At 39.1% G+C, this 18,102-nt stretch overlaps 1 protein-coding gene across 1 annotated transcript in view; it reads left to right on the forward strand.

The window, feature by feature from the left end:
- Positions 1 to 3,073: 3,073 nt before the first annotated feature.
- The window catches only part of LOC146473350 (uncharacterized), a 28,217-nt gene continuing 13,188 nt past the window's right edge, over positions 3,074 to 18,102 (forward strand). The window contains exons 1-19 of the mRNA XM_085118603.1: positions 3,074 to 3,156; positions 5,185 to 5,381; positions 6,846 to 6,949; positions 7,097 to 7,174; positions 7,725 to 7,812; positions 8,636 to 8,733; positions 9,495 to 9,594; positions 10,540 to 10,663; positions 10,977 to 11,035; positions 11,686 to 11,813; positions 12,313 to 12,351; positions 12,761 to 12,816; positions 13,896 to 13,994; positions 14,851 to 14,965; positions 15,224 to 15,328; positions 15,632 to 15,683; positions 15,781 to 15,884; positions 16,409 to 17,219; positions 17,651 to 17,725. Of these exons, the coding sequence (XP_084974729.1) occupies positions 5,366 to 5,381; positions 6,846 to 6,949; positions 7,097 to 7,174; positions 7,725 to 7,812; positions 8,636 to 8,733; positions 9,495 to 9,594; positions 10,540 to 10,663; positions 10,977 to 11,035; positions 11,686 to 11,813; positions 12,313 to 12,351; positions 12,761 to 12,816; positions 13,896 to 13,994; positions 14,851 to 14,965; positions 15,224 to 15,328; positions 15,632 to 15,683; positions 15,781 to 15,884; positions 16,409 to 17,219; positions 17,651 to 17,725 (2,251 nt within the window). The 5' untranslated portion in view covers positions 3,074 to 3,156; positions 5,185 to 5,365. The remainder of the gene's footprint in view (positions 3,157 to 5,184; positions 5,382 to 6,845; positions 6,950 to 7,096; positions 7,175 to 7,724; positions 7,813 to 8,635; positions 8,734 to 9,494; positions 9,595 to 10,539; positions 10,664 to 10,976; positions 11,036 to 11,685; positions 11,814 to 12,312; positions 12,352 to 12,760; positions 12,817 to 13,895; positions 13,995 to 14,850; positions 14,966 to 15,223; positions 15,329 to 15,631; positions 15,684 to 15,780; positions 15,885 to 16,408; positions 17,220 to 17,650; positions 17,726 to 18,102) is intronic.

The raw sequence follows: 18,102 nt of genomic DNA on the forward strand, positions 1-18,102 counted from the left end.
TCAAACTTGAATAGATTCTTGGAATCTAGCTCTCGCCAGAAAACAGATTTGATATACTTCTGTTATTTCCCGGGCTTACTGAATTTTCGTTTAAGGAGAATGCTTCCTTTTGCCACTGCGCACACGTTCTGCGCATCGCGAGATGGTAGGAGAAAAACGCTGATTTGCTTCGGACGATGCCTCGTAAGTCAAAGGTAATTTGTGCGGTTTACGACTATGCGGGAAAAGGAGATCTTAGAAAATGTCATTGAAATAAAAAGTGGGTGGAGGGGTAACCGCGAATTTTTCAGAGATAATTAAAATTCAACTTGGAAAAATATCCCACACATTGTTTTGTATTTTAGAACTTTTTAGAATTGTTGTTGTTTCATTTTCTCTGAAAAAATACATGGTTACCCTCAATTTTCGTTTGGATTTGAATATCCCTTGCTGAGATCTGCTTATCCCGCATAGTTACAAACAGAGCACAAATACCTTGGAATTAGGAGGTACCGTCTTTAAATGAGGTAGTCAGTCACATCATCGTTTGAAAAAGCTTCCAGAGACTCCATGAGTCTCAGATGTTTCCATTCTATACCCTCTGGCTTATAGGGGAAGTATCACGCAAATTTGCTGTCATTTCAAAACCCAAAAATGTTTGTCTGTCAGCAGAAACATCGAAATTATTGTCAAGTTTGTTATAAACTATCACCCCAGTGCAATAAAATTGTCGATTAGCGCCTCTAGCCAGAGACAGAGTAGGCCGGTATGGATTGAATGTTAGGCTAATGTTTTTCAAGTTCTTGCGTTTTTGTTTCCAAAATGCGCTAGAACAGATCACGAGTTGTTCCTTTCAAGAAGTGAGTTGATTTCTGTCCACTCGTCATCCTAGAATTATTTGACAGCTGGTTGAAGGTCTTATTTCATCATTTTTAACAAAAGATATCAAAAACTCCATAATACTTCTCCTTTAATCAAATCATAGGTCTCGCCAAGCTGACTACATAATTCTACAGAGTATAACATGCAAGCGCCTTTTGGAATACTATTGAAGGAAGATATATAGGACCTTCTTGTCTGATTTGCTAGCCGTACAAAACGAGCTTTTAACTGCTAGACGAAAAGATAAGGATAAAAAAATTATGCTAAGTTAAAGAAGAGGACATAGCCGAAAAGTCAAGAATAACATAACGTTACCTTGGAAACTACCAATTTGAATTAAATATTTTTTTTCTCCTGTGGAGGAGCCAATAATTATATTTCAACTTTTATGTGTTAAACAGTACCTATTTTGTACCGGTTAGGGGAGTTGAGATTACAGCCCGGCTTTATTTACAAATTTTCTTAGAAAGCACTTTGCAAGTACATGAAGAACGTTTCAGCGTACCTGTGAGGAGCTTTGCTTAAACACTTCTGCAGAAAGGGAGTTTCATTCTTTGTATTTGCCATAAAATTTCATTTGCTTGTACGTGTTAGTGTTGATGTTAATTTGAATCATTTCCGGCGTCATGTATCCTAATGGTAAAAGGCACGGCCATAATTCTAACGGTGGATATTTAAGATTTTAACACCCTAAGTGGTACCATAGGACGATTACCTATCACCATTGTTCAGTCCCTCCGCGCAAAAATTCTAATACAGCTAACCAATCACGTTCTCCTTTTGTAACACATTCAAAAGTCGCTCAGTGCAACAACTAATTATAAACAAAAAAAAACTAATTGGATATCTTTGATAACATGTGACGACAGAGGATTCTTTTAGTACTTCTTTCTCCTCGTTTAAGAAATTGAGCGAAGCAATGACAACGAGTGTTCCCGCCGCTCTGTAGCTCGTTGTCGTCGGTTCGCGGCTCAATCTTGTTTGATTAGAGAGAGGAACAAAAACCTCTGAGACCAATTGTCGCATTCTTGAAAAATGCAACAGTACGTGAGGTCATTTCTCTTTAGGGGTTGCGCTGTGATATAAGGCTCAAGTCAGTGGCTCTTTTCTTTCTATTTGTCAGGGACCGGTTGTTCGAAAGCTGATTAACGCTAATCCCCGATTAAAAGTTAACCGAGGTTAAAATCGCGCTCGTTAAAAATGTTTTTAAAATCTAATTTTAAGCTAATGGTAAAGACAAGTCTAAAGTCAAAACTGAGGGACAAAGTCTTTGGAAGAATTTTTGATGATCAGCCATTAAACTCGAATCAAACTTCAAGTTAATCCAGGATTAGCTTAATCGGACTTTGAACAACTGGGCCCAGAGTAATTGCAGTTCATATTTTCAGTTGTTCTCCACAACGTTCAATTTAAAGCAATACAGGAGACTTGTCTCATATCGCTTACCTCAGTTACCCAGTCGCTATACCAAGATCTTCAATTTGCAAGTTTATATTGTATATAATTATATTCTTTACGCTAGAATTTTAGTTGAAATAAAACAATGGAAAATGGCGTTGAATTACTACTATTATTGCCTCTGGTATTACATATATGCTTGCGACAGTAATTCATACATTTTGAGGTGCAACAACGGCCTCTAGTTTACTTTAACAACGAAACTAGTGTTCGCATTTATAATTGTCTGACGATAAACTTTTAACAACTTGAAAAACTTGCCGACGATTTCTTGGCTGGCAACCTCGATCCCAGGCTTCTCCCTTGCAAATTGGCCCTGGGAACGAGGTTGATTGGCTGAAAGGTCATGTCCGAGTTGCTGAGAACCTCATTACCAAAACGAGGCTAAGTGAAAAAAAAAAAAAAAAGGTTATCGCTTTGAACCATTTGGTTTGAAAGTCTAAAAGCGCGTATAGATTTTACAGAAACGGGTATTGATTCTAGAAACGAGGTCTAAAAATGGCTTCTGTCTGAAAAGGGATATCGGAAACGACATATTTTGGTCTAAATAACTGACTTCCAAACTCCACCGGAATGAACCGGCTTTAGCTTCCCCTGTTTGAATTAGAACTAACAAAAAATAATAGAGTCATGGCACACATTAGCCACACGCCAGGAATTCACAGCGTTGTTAGTTTACCTCGTTAAATTATTTATTCTCTATCAAATCCCCGGTTTGCCGGTCAACACGTGAGAGTCGGAGTTGCTCGTTTGTGAAAGCGCTATTTAATTCAAACAACGCCGTCTTTGAACTTATTTAATCCAATGAATTGTCAGAAAATTTAGCTGGGAGGAGGAGTTATTTCGCTGAATACAGCGGTGAGTAAAAGCGTTCAATTTGACCCAATGATCCAAAGAAACCTTTTGATTGCTAAAAGGGATTGCTTGAAGTTAGCTTTATTAAGCAAGGAAACAGCGCGGCAATCGTAAATTTAGGAACACGCTTGGAAAAGTCATATCCCTTGTCAAAAATCTTAAGACTGTGAGTTAATAGAAATGAAAACTTGACAAAAATATAGACCGCCGATAGAAGACCAGTATTTTCGACGTTGACAATCACAAAGGGTAAGTCGTTTATAACTAGTGTTTAAACTTTAATGATCGCTACAAAGCAGTGGCTTTCAAGAAATTTTACCCTTGAACGGCAAGCTTTGTTCTTCTGCGTTTGTTCTGTCACGTATCTTAGCAAAAATTGACAGAAAACTGGCCACGAACGAAGCGCTTCGTTGCCTCAACGTTCATGAAACAGCAAAGAAAATTTTTGAGTAACTGTAAACAAGTTAGCGCCTTTCAAAAGGCTAATCGAACGACTCGTATAACTGCAAGGTGGCTAAAACAGGTGTTCATCGGTAAGCTGTAAAAATATAAAGCTGGTCTATATTTTTGCTTCGGGATACGAAAAAAACAAAACAACCAAACAGAATTTTAAGTGGAAAACATGAAAGCAGTCAACTTTGATTGTGGATTGTCATCATCATGAAATATATCATCGATGTATTGCTATCTACAAGTGCCTTAATAATTTCGCAAACTTTGATTTTTAATTAGGAAGAAATGCCACCTTATCCACAATAGCTCACAATTACAGCGTACGCCGACGGAGGGATCTTCACCTCCTTTACCCAGGACGAACAACGTTTTATTTTTTTTACGCAGTATTATGATGGGAACATTATTGAAATCACAAGAAGACTGTCACCTAGTTTAAAAGTTTTTAAGAGCGCTTTATGTCAATAGAACACATGTATTTTATTTACATTATATCTGTAGCTTTCTCATCCTATATCTTTCAATGTTTCTGTCTAAGTAATTTTTCTACGTTGTATTTTTACTTTAAGTGGATCATATTGCCAAGCTTTGCCAAGTGGAGTTTCCTCCTTAATTAAATATTGTTTTATTGTTATGATTTCAAATAATTACACTATTAACTTGAAATTCAGCCCTTTTTGCTCGTTGACCGCCATGAAATTTTATTAAGGAGGTAAAATTTGCCCGAATCTGTGTGACTTCAGGCTAGCATAAACGTTAATTTTGACGTTTTTAGTTTGATTCCTGTTTAAAAGAGTATAATAACCGGGTACTTTTACCAGTTATTTTCTCTTTTAAATAAAAACATAGAAACAGGAGTCAGTTCCTTACCAACACTTATACTTACGTATGCAAATCCGAGCTTAGGGACGGGGCTCCTTTTGCTACTGTCGGAATGTTCCAAGAAACTCTGATTTCTTAGTAATTCAAAAGTATTTTTGCGCGGTGTATGACCACCATACGAGAAAAGACTATCTTGGTAAGCCGGTTATTGAAATCTGAAAAGATAATTAGGGGTAACCACGGATTTTTCAGAGATATCGAGCTTTAATTTTGAAAACAATTGGATAGACTGATTTGTATTTTAAAACTTTTTAGAATTATTGCGGCTTAATTATCTCTGAAAAATGCACGGTTACCCCCAATTTTCTTTTCAGATTTCAAAATACCTTGCTAATTAAGATGTACTTTTCCCGCATGGTCATAAACTGTGCAAAAATACATCTGTATGAGGCATACACCGTCTTTAAAATAGCGTCAATTTGTGTGCTGGCTTGATTGTTAGTTTGTTATCACTCAGCAAGAGTTGTTGTTGTTGTTGCCGTTGTTTTTACTGGCATATCAATTTTGTGAAGGGGTCTTCCCAAAATTAGCACATAAAATACTAACATATATTTTGGCATCATTTTTTAAACAAACAACAACAACAGCAATAACAGGAGCTCTAGAAAGAAATCAATCACGACTAGTTGGAATCATTTTATTTATGTCACATTACGCTCTTTGTTAGTATTTTAGTCTGTTTGTAATAATTTTCCAGGCCTAAGGACAGTCGCCATGTGAACTTGGAGAAATGGCAAAACCACTGAATAACAGCCTTCGCCAATCGCGAACACCAGGCCCTTGGACGTGAGAAATCAGTGGCATGTAGCTATATTTGGTCTGCAGTCAGTTCCAGTAGCCAATATATACGTTAGATATGAGCAAGGGAAAAGGTTAGTATGAATTGCTTCATTGTCTAGTTGACTGCAGGATCTTTCTATTCTTGCTGAAGTAAATAGAACGTTTTTCAGTTATGGTGAAAGTAATTTCCCATTTGCTTTGGTTTTACTTTACGGCGCTCTGTGATTGGCTGGCAAAGTCTCGTGCCACTTTCTCAACCAATGGGAAACAAACCAAAACCGATGATGACTCGCTCGCTCGCGCTTTTCCGCGCTTTACACTGATTACATGTATTTGGTTCGAATTTTGATTGGTTCATTGCGCTGTTTAGGCCTGTTGTGACTGATCATGGTAATTACTTTGGTTCTGGTTCCGAAAACCGCTCATAAAGACAGATTCTTGACATTAGGGCAGTTAGTAAGTAATTACTCTGGTCAATCACAACAGACGCAAACAGCCCAGTAAACCAATTAGAACAAGAAGCAAATGCATCAACCTGCGCCAAGCGCAGGAAAAGCCATGCCAGTAATTTATGATTGGTTTTGGTTTTGCTTCTCATTGGTCGAGAAAGTGGCGAAGTTTTGCCAACCAATCACAGAGCGTAGTAAAGCAAAACCAATGCAAACGCGAACTACCTTCAAAATTGTTGTACGCAATATTTAGCCCCTTCTACAAAGAAACTAAGCTAGTCACTATTCTTGATATTGCATGTGTATGATTTTCCTGCTAGCAGAAGTCTCTGACGGCGAGAAGGGATAAACTTTGATGAGATCGAGTTGTCGGTGGCGCTTTGACTTCTTTGTTCCTTTATGTGCTTTTCCAGTTTGTAATTTTGACAGTACCAGGACCTCAATTGAGTTAACTTTGCTGAAGCAGCTAAAGTGCAACCTTAACTCGGGAATTTGTTTTCTTGGTTACGCTATTTTGTTCAAATTAAAATATGGTTCTTTTACCAGTATTATAAATTCTATCTCCCCCTATTTTATTTAACTGCACTGAGGTAGTAGCCAACACGAAAGCCTTGCTCCTTTGGCCACAACGCACTTCTTCCGTAGAATGTAAAATCACTAAATAAATTGCTCTGCGCGTTTAATTTTTTTTCTTACTATAAAATATATTGTATTTCGTTGTAATAAGTGTGAATAAAATTGAATTGAATTGAATTATGTTGTTTAAAAGATTTTAAAACTGTCTAGAGTCGTCAAACTGAATCGTTTCCAGAATTCAAAAAAAAAAAAAATGAAACTTTAACTCAATTTCTGGGAATGTGAATTGCAGGATTTGTCGGTCCAATGGTTCTAAACGATAGTTGTTGAATTCTTTTGATTGATATTTGTAGTAAGTATTTTTAGAAGTAAATACTTTTATTCAGGAGCTAAGTGCTAGGATAAAGGAAACTCTGGTCCGATATTGGTCAGTCTCTGGGCATCATACTCGAATAAAATTAAACGACTTTGTGTCGATTGCTGAATCATCGTGATATCAGTATACTTTTTATTTTATGTTTTTGTAATCAGAAGCAGGAAAAATCCAAGTTTACGTCCGCGTGCGTCCATTCACGGAAAGAGAGAAGGAGAAACGAGAAGTCAATGCGATTGAGATTCATCAAGAACACTCACTGGTGAGTTTTAGAAACATAAAACAGTTACCTACGGCACGGTGATTTTTCAACGTAGTTTTGTTGACCCATGATCTACCTGTAAATGTGAAATCATTAGTTACCTGTCCAAGCCTGTACTTAATTTTATTTTGTTCTTTTCGTTATCAGATACGCGTTTTGGATCCAAGAAGTCGTACAAACTATTTCTTCGATGGTGTCTTCAGCCCAGAAGCCACTAATCAAGAGGTAAAAGCTAACGATATAAGTTATCCTAATCTCCCACCTTTGTAAATGAAGGAAAAGCTAGTTTGAACTTACACACAACCCTTCAAACAGCACAGTCGCCGTTTAATCAAGCTTAAAGTAACATGGGCACGCAATACGTGCATAATCGACAATGTTTTACGCCTCAAGGAAACTCACATATGGCAATAAACGTTAACCGCACTGCAGGTGTATTTTGGTGCAAGTGAACGTCCAGTATTTTCTTTGTGGAATGCGTTGCCGCCATCTTGGAATTATGATGAGATGAAGACTGTAGACAGTGGAAAATCTTCCCGAGAGGGTGGGCGTCAGGTAGAGAGGAGCGGGAGGGAGGGGGAGGAGGACGATAAGGACCCCGTTTCCTTTGACTCGTTCCAGCTCCCTACGTTTGGAAATCCAAGATAAAGATCCAATGCTCGCATGACTGTTGGTCGAACATACTGCAGAATACAATAAACGATGACTAGTAATTTTGACATCACCTAAAAGTACATAACAATGATATGAATTTCATCGTCCTTTTTTCGCTTAGCTGTACCTCAAGGTTGGCAAACCGCTCGTCTATGCTGCACTCAATGGCTATAAAGGAACTCTACTAACTTATGGACAGACTGGGACAGGTGAGGGACGTTACATGACGTAAAAATTGGTTGGTGGCAGGGAAACAGCGTTTGTTCAAACTGTGAGAAGAAAGGCAGTAAGCAGGCATCAGCTTAGTGTTTTTCCTACTCAAAGCCAGGTCCATACCACGAACAGCTCGACATCAGGATATAAAATGAATTAAACTACCCTGAGGTTGAAAACATTTTATGCAATTGTTATATTTGTGTTTCGGTTTTATTACAATAGTTGGTATCCAGCAAAGAAAAGATCACTCAATCCACTCAAAGGAAAAAGATGGCTACTGTACATTTGCAAACCTAGCACGCGAATGTTCACAAAGAAACCCATATATTTTGTTTCGCGAAATTCGTCCCTGTACTAACAAAGTTGTGCATGCTAGGTTTACAGCTTTTGGAACTTTTCTGTGCGTTTCCATGAGCGTTCTTGGCGTTTTCGTACGCTAGGTATTATGAGTAAGTGTACCAGTCGCAATCTTTTTCGGTATGGTGGATTAAAAACAATGGGATCCTGCACAATCCTTTGTTTTAACTTTCACACCACAGTTGAATTTCTTAAGAAAAACGTTTCGATTGGTCAGTTGCTCCAACACATACCAAATTCTATTGTTGTTAGGCCAAAAAGGTAAATGAAAACATATAACAAAGAAGTTTGTCAGGTTTCATAACCATTGCCTTCAATTAACTATGGTCAGATGGTAACGTTCGAGTTTGATCATGGACGTTACTTTCCTTTATCTGTTTCATTCTGTAGAAAACGCTTCAGTGAACAGAGGGAATTTATGATAACCAGTTTCGTTTTTTTATATCTTAAACATTTTAGGGAAAACATTCACTCTGCTGTCAGACGATGGTATCACTACACGAGTTGTTCAACACTGTTTTGAGAAAATTGACAGCGATGAGATTCATACCTACAAGGTAGGGATGCCATTTTCACCGCTCGATGACTCTCTCTTTCCGTACAGTCGCATCGGTTACATATATACAATTATTAAAAGCTCAGGATCATTGTATAATGCAATTCCAGTTAGTTGTTTGGCTTAGCGGCCATGGTATATGAGCCGTTATACCATGCCCGAGAAATAGCGACCATTGTCATCTGGTTGTTCTTCAAAAGTGAAAACAGCAAGATCTAGCAATTTTTATTTTATTGTTTTTTAGCAAAACAATTATTCTACTCGCGCTTGTATATAGAAATATCAATTAAGGTGAGAAATGGAAAAAAAAGAAAAAAGAAAAAAAAGGACCAGATAGTAAGTGAAATTTATTTCAGTCAAACGTCTGTAATTTATTTTTGCCGGGGATTTAGTTGTTGTCTGTATTAGCGGGATGTCCGTAATATAGCAAGGTGTCCGCAGGGCGAGAATTGACTGTGTATTAGAAGCGAAAAGAAAAGGCACAATACTAAACCAGCATTAGATTAAGTACTCAAGAAATTTTTAGTCATTGTTTTCACAAATGAACGCTATGAAAAACTCTTAAGTTCTTCTTCCAGAGTGGGGAATTAGGCGGGAAATTAGCTTTCCATCGTCCTCTGTCCCGTATAACAGTGGATGCCTCAGCACACGAACTTAAACCCAGCTCCTGTTGCTCTTTCTCCGCTGTACGCCTCCACTGCTGTCTCTTAACTCTAGCGAAGGTTCGTTTTAACGACTATGACTCATAATTATCTTTCCTAGGTTATGTGTTCATTTTTGCAAGTTTATCAAGAAAAAGTCTATGATCTTTTAAATCCTCGGTTCATTGTGGACTTACCAGTCAGAGAACATCCCAAGAAAGGTATGCACTAAACTCTATACAAAAAATCTTCTCCTTGATGAAATAGACTCCGTAAGCGCTAGAAAAATTGCGATATTTGACTTATACTTCGGTGGCGAACTCCCACCAAGGTGGACCACAGCTGATAACATGAACTATTAGGCAAAGTATTCAAGTGCTCTGTGATCCAATCTGCATTTGTAGACAAAATTGACGAGACAATTGACGAAACAAGCCCGTTTTGGCACCCCTTCCCCTTAAGTCAAAGTTGAAACAATAACAGCTTGGAGCAATGGGGGAGAGAGGTGTAAGGCGCTTGGGTGTCACGCCCGCGGTCCGGGGGGGAGTACTCCCATATATAAGCTATATAGGTATGTGCGCGTCAAGGTTTTAACCATTTTGGTCTGAAAACGGGTATGGATTTTACAGAAACGGGTATCAATACTAGAAACCGGTCTAAAAATGGTCACGAATTTTGGAGGCCAGGCCTAAAAAAGGTACCGGAAAATTACATATTTTGGGTCCGGCGAACCGAGCCGCACACCTCCACACACACACACACACACACACACACAAAAAAAAACTCCAAGGAGTACCCTCGGGGGAGGGGTGGGTGTTTCAATCTTTTGGAATTGAGTTGCAGTACATGTACAATTTCTTGGCGCCGCCGGTAGCAAAGCTAATCTAGGCGGGCCAGGATGACATAAAGAAAGAATGACTTTAACTGCTAAGTAAGAAGGCAGACTGAGCTATAATATCAAAGATATAAGAATAAGGAAAGGTTTTTGGCAGTCAGTAGGGCTAAGTGTTAGTCTCGGCTTTTACTGATACTTGGATGTCCTGTTTAAAGGCCTTAAAATTTCTGTTCTAATTCTAACCGAAAGACCAGTTAACGAAATGGTTTAATGCGATAACTGATCACAAGAACAGCAGCAGTTTATTGTATTCGATCGTTTTGCATTGCAGGAGTTTACGTTGCGAACTTAACCCAGCACGAGGTTAAAAGCGCTGGAGATGTTTTCGCTCTTTTGGAAATTGGAAAACAACATCTTGTGATCGCAGAGACCAAAATGGTTAGACACTCCAGCAGGTAAAAACTCAAGCCTTTTCTGAATTCTTTTAGATAAAAAGATGACCACGAAGTACTAAAATTTGATACGTTGATGATACTTTGGTGCGTTTATGTTGTGGAGACAAAAGTAAAGGCAACATCTGCGCTAAAAACATGTTGCCCGTAGAAAGAAGAAGGTACTGGGAAGACCAGCAAGTCATTCCCTTTCCGCAGCGCTTGCAAATCGGAGCACCTGCGCCTGGAACATGCTTATGATTTAACAGTTTTTGTATCGATATGTTCATAAATTCAAATTGAGAGCAAGATGCTAAAAAACTTTTTTTGTTCACAGATCTCACTCGATCATGCAGCTGATTGTAGAGAGAAGACTCAAGGCACATATTGCCAATGGTAAGATAATCAGTGATACCGACACTACACAACATATCAGCATATAATTAATAAGATTAGTTTCATGGAAATAAGAGGCCATGAAACTAAAACCAAAACAATTCCTATAACCACCCACAACAAACCCAAACAACTCGATGAGCAGTGCGACTTGAGCAAATAGCATCAAAGGAAAGAAAAAGCTTCCGATCAAGCCACAGTTGGTCTTGGCCAAACTTCTGATTGGTTGCAATTGAGAGCATTGCCAAAACAAAACAAAAAAGTATTTCACGTGGTTTCATATCGGGTGTTGAAGAAGGTAATTCCCTTTTGCTTTCCTGCTCCGTGATTGGTTAGCAAAATACGCGCCACTTTTTCAACCAATGAGAAGCAAAACCAATCATAACTTGGTCGCACGCGTTTTATTTTCCCGCGCTTAACGCCGGTTGATGTACCGTTATTTGCTTCGAATTCTGATTGGTTCAATTGCGCTGTTTACGTCTGCTGTGATTGACCAGAATAATCAATTTAGTCTTGGTTTTTACGACACTCACGCCGGTGAAACCGCTCTCTGATAAGAGTAATTATTTGAGTTATACATCAAACAACTTAAAAGCTTAGAATTTTTTAGACCTTGCTATAACTCCCTCTTTTTCTATTTGTTTTCAAAGAAAAGCCACCGAGCCAAAGTGAAACCGCTGCGTCTCACGAGGCTGTTCAAGAATCCATCATGGCCGTGGACGAAACGATCAACAACCTCATAAAAGAACTGAAACAGGAGAGAAAGAGTCATCATAAGGTGAGGGAAAAGTCAGTTGCTTGCGTAGAACGAGATATGGAAAAATAAATAGGTTGGCAAACGTTCACTGCACTCAGTTGGCAATATGTAGAACCATTTTAATTCTATACCTTTTTAAAGCAGTTTAAGCTTAAGACCTGTATTATAGTTTTATTTCTTAAATGAGTATTAGCATGTGATATTTATGTATCTATATAGTAAGTAATTGAATCATAATTTCTTTACCAATTAATTGACATCTATTATCATGAATATAGCCGGTTATCTTTTATAAGTTTGTTGTAAATTCAATATCAGCAGTAATTCAGCTTTCGAGCTGCGATTATTTTTTGCCACAAATCGCGTGAGGAATTACACTATGACCTTTGAAAGTCTAACTATTTTCCCTAGTTTACCTTCGCATCCTTATTATTGGATTGCAATATTTTCATTGCTGTTGTTGACTTAAATCATATAATTTTATAAATCCACTTTATCCTAATCTGTTTGTGTAAACCAGCATGAAAGAGAATGCCTAAAGGAATTAATGGAGAAAGAGGTGGGTACAAGTTTCAAGTGTTTTCGTCCTTTATATTTTTTCATAAGCTTAAGGACTAGTTATGGCCTTTTTCTGGCTAAATAACTGGTATTTTCATCTCAGAAAATTCGCTATTGAATAACATATAACCGTCTGTCTTTCCTGTATAAATTCGCGATATAATTAGCTTCGATGTTCGTAGTGCCAGAGAATTCACAGGGTGGGTGTTCAGCTACTTACATCGTGTTTCCTGACGATGGTTATATATGCACCAGGATCAAATTAAAGCAAATTTCTACATCGTTTAACCAGGAGTGACGGGCTCTTAGTTTGGCCGTTTTACAAGTCAGGCAGGGGAAACTGGGATTAAGTCAGGTTTAATGTCTACTCGTCTGTCCGGTATAAAAATGTTTTTTTCTTTGCTCTGCAGCTTAACAATGGGAACAACTTTGAAGGGGATCTCATCGTGAAAGGAAAGATAAACCTGTAAGTGTCAGTACAATTGGAAGCAAAGGGGGGGGGGGGGGGGGGGTGACACTAGCAGGTTAGAGAAAAGGGAAAAAGGTCAGAGCCGACACAAAATGTGGAAAAATCAATAAAAATATGACGCAGTAGTTTCTTGTAAAGTACATTATCATTTGATGGCAGATTTCGATCATTACTGTTATATTATTTTTCTAATAATTTTCTTCTTTCCTGGGGTTATAAATTCTTCTCTTCCGTTAGGGACTGGTCTTGGGCTACCCATAAAAGCTGTCACTAACAAGCTCTTGGGATCCTGTTGCAGCATTGTAGCCACATTACTGCAAAGACATTTTGAGGAATGCAGTGTTATTAAACTAGTAATTAATAGTCAAAGATTGGGGAGTGCGTTCGATGACCTCGATCCCAGGCTCTCTCTCCTTTGCCAAGTTGGGGATGACGTCATCCGCCCCTGCAAAATCTGTGGGGGATTCCAGATACGCGCCCCAAGATCCATTCATTCAATCAACGTTAGTCCCATACAATCTCGACTCCAATCTGCATTAGGAATGCGTTCGTTCTACGTTGAACACAATGAATTGTTGTAGTGGGTTTTGATTTCGAGGTTCGCGGGTGGTTATGGGGTGTTCTTGAGGTATTTAGGGTTTTTGGCTGGAGATTTGGATCATTCTAGGTTCGTCACTCGTCCTTTCCGTTCGTTTTTCTTTTTTTACATTTGCTCTTTTTCTCTTGTTCAGTTTTGTATATTGTGATAATGTTTAGGCTTATTTAGTTGTACCCTTTCCTCGGGGTCATGTGTTGCTGTATTAAATGAGGAATACGTTTCTACATATTTTTTGGCCACTTCTAAAGGGTGGTTTTTAGTGGTTTTTCGTATCTGGCGTAGCATAATTTCTCATTTTTAGAAACATTGCTATTCGTTAAGCTGTATACTGTTGTTGTAATTTGCATCGGATGACTGACTGACGCATCCTTAATAAACTTTCACATAGAATCTCTCGTGTTAGTCAAGAGCTTTATCCTCTCTTGTGTTAGTGTAGTCAGAATAACAACTTATGTCCTCTCTGCTGGTTGCTTTTCAGATGTGATTTAGCCGGAAGTGAACGATTGACTAAAACAAAAGCTGAAGGCGTACGTTTGACTGAGGCAAAGTACTTAAACACATCACTGCTTGAGCTGGGGTAGGAAGACAAGAAACGCAATACCATGTGTCTTGTTATCCAAATATATTAAACTTCCGAGGTTAAGCCCATTACATTAGAGGTGTACGTGTTTGGCGAGAAAAGAAGGGGGACGTCTTAACAGGAAATCCACCTAATAGGCCATTTCCGAGTTGCTTTGAACCTCATTATGAAAGCGAGGCTAAGCGCAAAGTTTTTGTTATCAAACTTAGTTTTCATTCATGTGCAAACAAAACTAATTTTCATCAGTGAAAAATTTTGCACTTGGCCACGCTTTCATAGTGAGGTTCACAGCAATTCGGAAATGGCCTATTATTGCCCGTGTCTTCTCTATTTTTTCCAGGGGGGAGGGAGGGTTGACGTATCTTAAGACTGAAGTTCACTTCATTTTAGATGAAAGACAAAAGGTGAAAGATGTGTGGGAACTTTGTTTGCTAGGTTATACATTGACTGCTTCTCCAGCCATGTTTCCGTTAGGATACGCACTTAACAAGGGAGGCCCCCCTGCGTCTTACGAATCAAAAATAAGAGAGGTGACTAGTTACCACAAACCCAGCTAGCAGCTCTCCCTTCCACCTGACAGTTGGAGGTCTGGGTACGAGATCACTTTTAAGGCGTGCATGACGTCACGAATGTTTTCCCCACGCCTTACCAAACACAAGTGTTCGTTTTTAACGTACACCCTAGCAGTTTTCACACTATATGAGGTAATATTTCATACGCCTTATTGACAGCAAAGCAAAAACCATTTCCGGTCGCGTCTTTTGTTGTACCAGCTTTAACTCTTGAATTACAAATTAATCAAAGTTAGCAAACGAATAACTCGTATTCATAACATTCTCACCCCACTCCCCAGGAATGTGATTTATGCCCTGGCTCGAGGACACAAGCGTCACGTGCCATACAGGAATTCTACTCTCACCAGGCTCCTACAAGACTGCCTCGGCGACAACGGAAAAACGAATTTCATTGTAAGGAAACACTTTTGATTCTTATCATTTATTCTGGTGCATACATCAAAACAGTTGTGTAGTATAAAATGGCAAATTTCTACGAATAACAGAATTGTTTTTCGATAATCGTCAGCAACAATGATTAAATTATTCTCCCAAAAGCTGCAGGGTTAGCTTGGGAAGCGAATAAAACAATTTTCTCTTGTCCATGATAAAATTAGCGAGAATTTGGTGAGAGAAATAACTAATTAGGAAAATTTGCTTATTTTTTCGTAGATTTGCATCGCACCATCCCTTAGTGAGGTGAACGAGACAAAGTGCAGTCTGAACTTTGGTCTGCGGGCCATGAGAATCACCAACGTTGCGCGGTTTAACGTTGAGGTAAGGAATTCCCTGAAAATAGAATGACTGAGCGAACAATAAGCAACACTAACGATGCAGTATTCAACATGTAATGCGCATGAGACATGTGACATCAAAGGTCTTTCTTTTTCACCAATACGGAATTCTATAGTTCTACAATTAGAAATATGGGAGTATGTTACATTCCTGTAAATTCCCGGGAGCCTCTATTAGTTCATACAACCAAGATAAAACTGGTTATTCAACAGAGATGTAGGTAGTTGTATCTTCGAAGTCAGGTATGAGAGATTCAGTTTTGTTGTGAATATCATTTTTTAACAGGTGGACTACAAAGTATTGGCTGAGCGACTGGCAAAGAAACTCGAGGACCACGGTAAGAAAAGCCATAACTTAAACCTCAACCTGTGATTAAGCGTCAACTGTACACTGACACTAATTTAACATTATTTGTATCCCTTTACTCCATGCAGACATCAAATACAAATTCGAGAAGCTAGAATATCTGAGAGAAATACAACGCCTCAAGTCGGCGATCAGCTGCTACCAAGAGAGTGAGAATTTTGCCGGAAAAGACGTAAGTTTTGACACGCTTTTTCTTAAAGAAACCAACTCATTTAGGCCTGCTAGACGTGAAAGCGCCGGCGAGAAACTCTTTGTTTTTCTTTTGACAGTCTCGTTAATCTTAAACAGCTCCGGTTGTTGGTGCGGAGAATTACACTTGGAACTAAAACCAGTAGGCCATTTCTGAGTTGCCTTGAACCTCATTACTACAGCGCGGCTAAGCACAAAGCTTCTCATGTGAAAATTAGTCATGTTTGCAAAATAAAAACTATACACGAAGTCTCGCTTTCATAATGAGGTTCAAATCAACTCGGAAATGGCCTCTTCTTTTGATCTTACTCTTCCTAGGTAAATATTTGATGTATTGATGTCTCTTGTTTTCATCAATTGAAAAGCGTCCACTGGTAGCTAGTAAAAACTATCAATCCTAATTTTTGTTCAGTATATACTTTGTGTTCAATTCGTCTTAATCTAGCCCTAGTTTTGCTACATCTACCACTGTACCAAGTTTTGTAAATGTTTGTCCAATTTCCACAGCACGAAAAGCTAGTGTCGGTGATTGCTAACCTCTCCAAAAGTGTTCAACGAGAGAAAGAGGAGAAGAACAACCTCCAATCAGAGCTGGTCTGCCTCAAGAAACAAGTGTCGCAGCCAATAGGAAGCAGCGCTCCTGATGTCGAGGCTGTGCTGCTGGCAGAGCTCATGTCCATGGAACTGTTGGCAAATTTACAAACCCCGGATGTAACGAAAAACATTCTGTCGGACAGTTCATTACCGGCCAAAGTCAAAAGTCATCTGGCTTTAGCTGATACCCAAGAAGCGCTTTTGAACAATGCTGGCTGTTTCTTACAGCTGTTAGACGTGCATCTCGATTCAGGACAGAAAGCTAATGGGAGGACGCTTGCAGAGTCTGATGCTAAAGATTACGTGCAGTTTAATTTCTCCAGGGCGGGGTCCGTAGAGTTGTTTTCCAAAGACTGCTCGATTAAAATCTCCCCCAGGGGAGCTCCCCAGGAGCCGTGTCTCAGCCTACCCATGTACAATCCTACCACTGATGAATCTCCCACGGGATTAGCAGGTGGAGTACGTAGGATGCTGGGAAAACTCATCGGCAGGGACACCAAAGAGAGGACATCAGTGTCTCCAGATGCTCCTCCCATTCCCCGCACAAATGCGCAAGGATCTGCACCCGGAAGGGATGTAAAGCCAGGTTTGCGTGATCAAGAGGAGGCCATGATTAAAACCAAGGTGCTGTTGAAACAGTTGGCGAACTCCAAGGAGAAAGTGGAGCAGCAAGTGCTTACCTTGATGTCGTCCTTGTTTGAAGAACAGATCGACAGAAGTGACGGTTGGTAAAGAGCAACTATAACAATAGAGTAGGATTGTTTACTTAACCCTAACAGTAATTTCTCCTTATAATATCAATGTCTATTTACCCCTGAGGTCATGAGAATTAAGGATATGATCACCCAAGGTGAATTTTCTTGTTATTTTAATATCTTCTTCCCAGGACTATTATAAGAAAAGTATGGGGACAAGATAGGAGAATTTGACCTTTGATATTATATACAAGGGCTTTGTTTGGCTGTTTCATTTGATAGGGTGCAAATAATATACCAACGGACTAGTTCACGGAGGGTCGTGGGTTCAAATCCCATCTGGGACTCGGTTTTTTTTTTTCCGAGTCTTCGTTTCTCCCTTATTCACATTTAAATAATATACCAGTAGGTTATAAGAAACAAACCCGTTTCGTAAAACTTCATTTCTTTCTATCCTCAGGTCAGTCCCCGCAGTGGAACGAGCTGGGAAAGAAGCTGACCAGACTTATCATGTTTCGACGCAATAATATGCCTGGTAGGAAAAAAAAACAGTAGAAAGTATTTTGCCTTGTAAATATTTCTAACATTTCCTAAGATCAGGCCTCTGAATCTTATTATGCGTCACAGGCAACATGTACAATTTGTCGTCGTAGACAAATGTCGTTGGGCAACTCTGCAGGGGAGCTTATCAACACTCTCTCGTCACGTACGTCCTTCACTGACTGCGAATTTTGCGTCCATATATTCCATGCACTGTATTTTGGGTCTTCCACCAACCTCATCTGAGTGGCTTGCAAGTGTGACCAAGAAGGAGACCTTGGGTGCTTACCATTTACTCAAACCAGCCGGATGGAAATTTTCGAACATCTGCTGTAAATCCCAAAAGGAGTAATAAAAATGCATCACTTTGAC

Source organism: Pavona decussata, unplaced genomic scaffold (assembly GCF_977016875.1).
Source record: "Pavona decussata unplaced genomic scaffold, jaPavDecu1.1 SCAFFOLD_94, whole genome shotgun sequence".
Classification (NCBI taxonomy): Eukaryota; Metazoa; Cnidaria; class Anthozoa; order Scleractinia; family Agariciidae; genus Pavona; species Pavona decussata.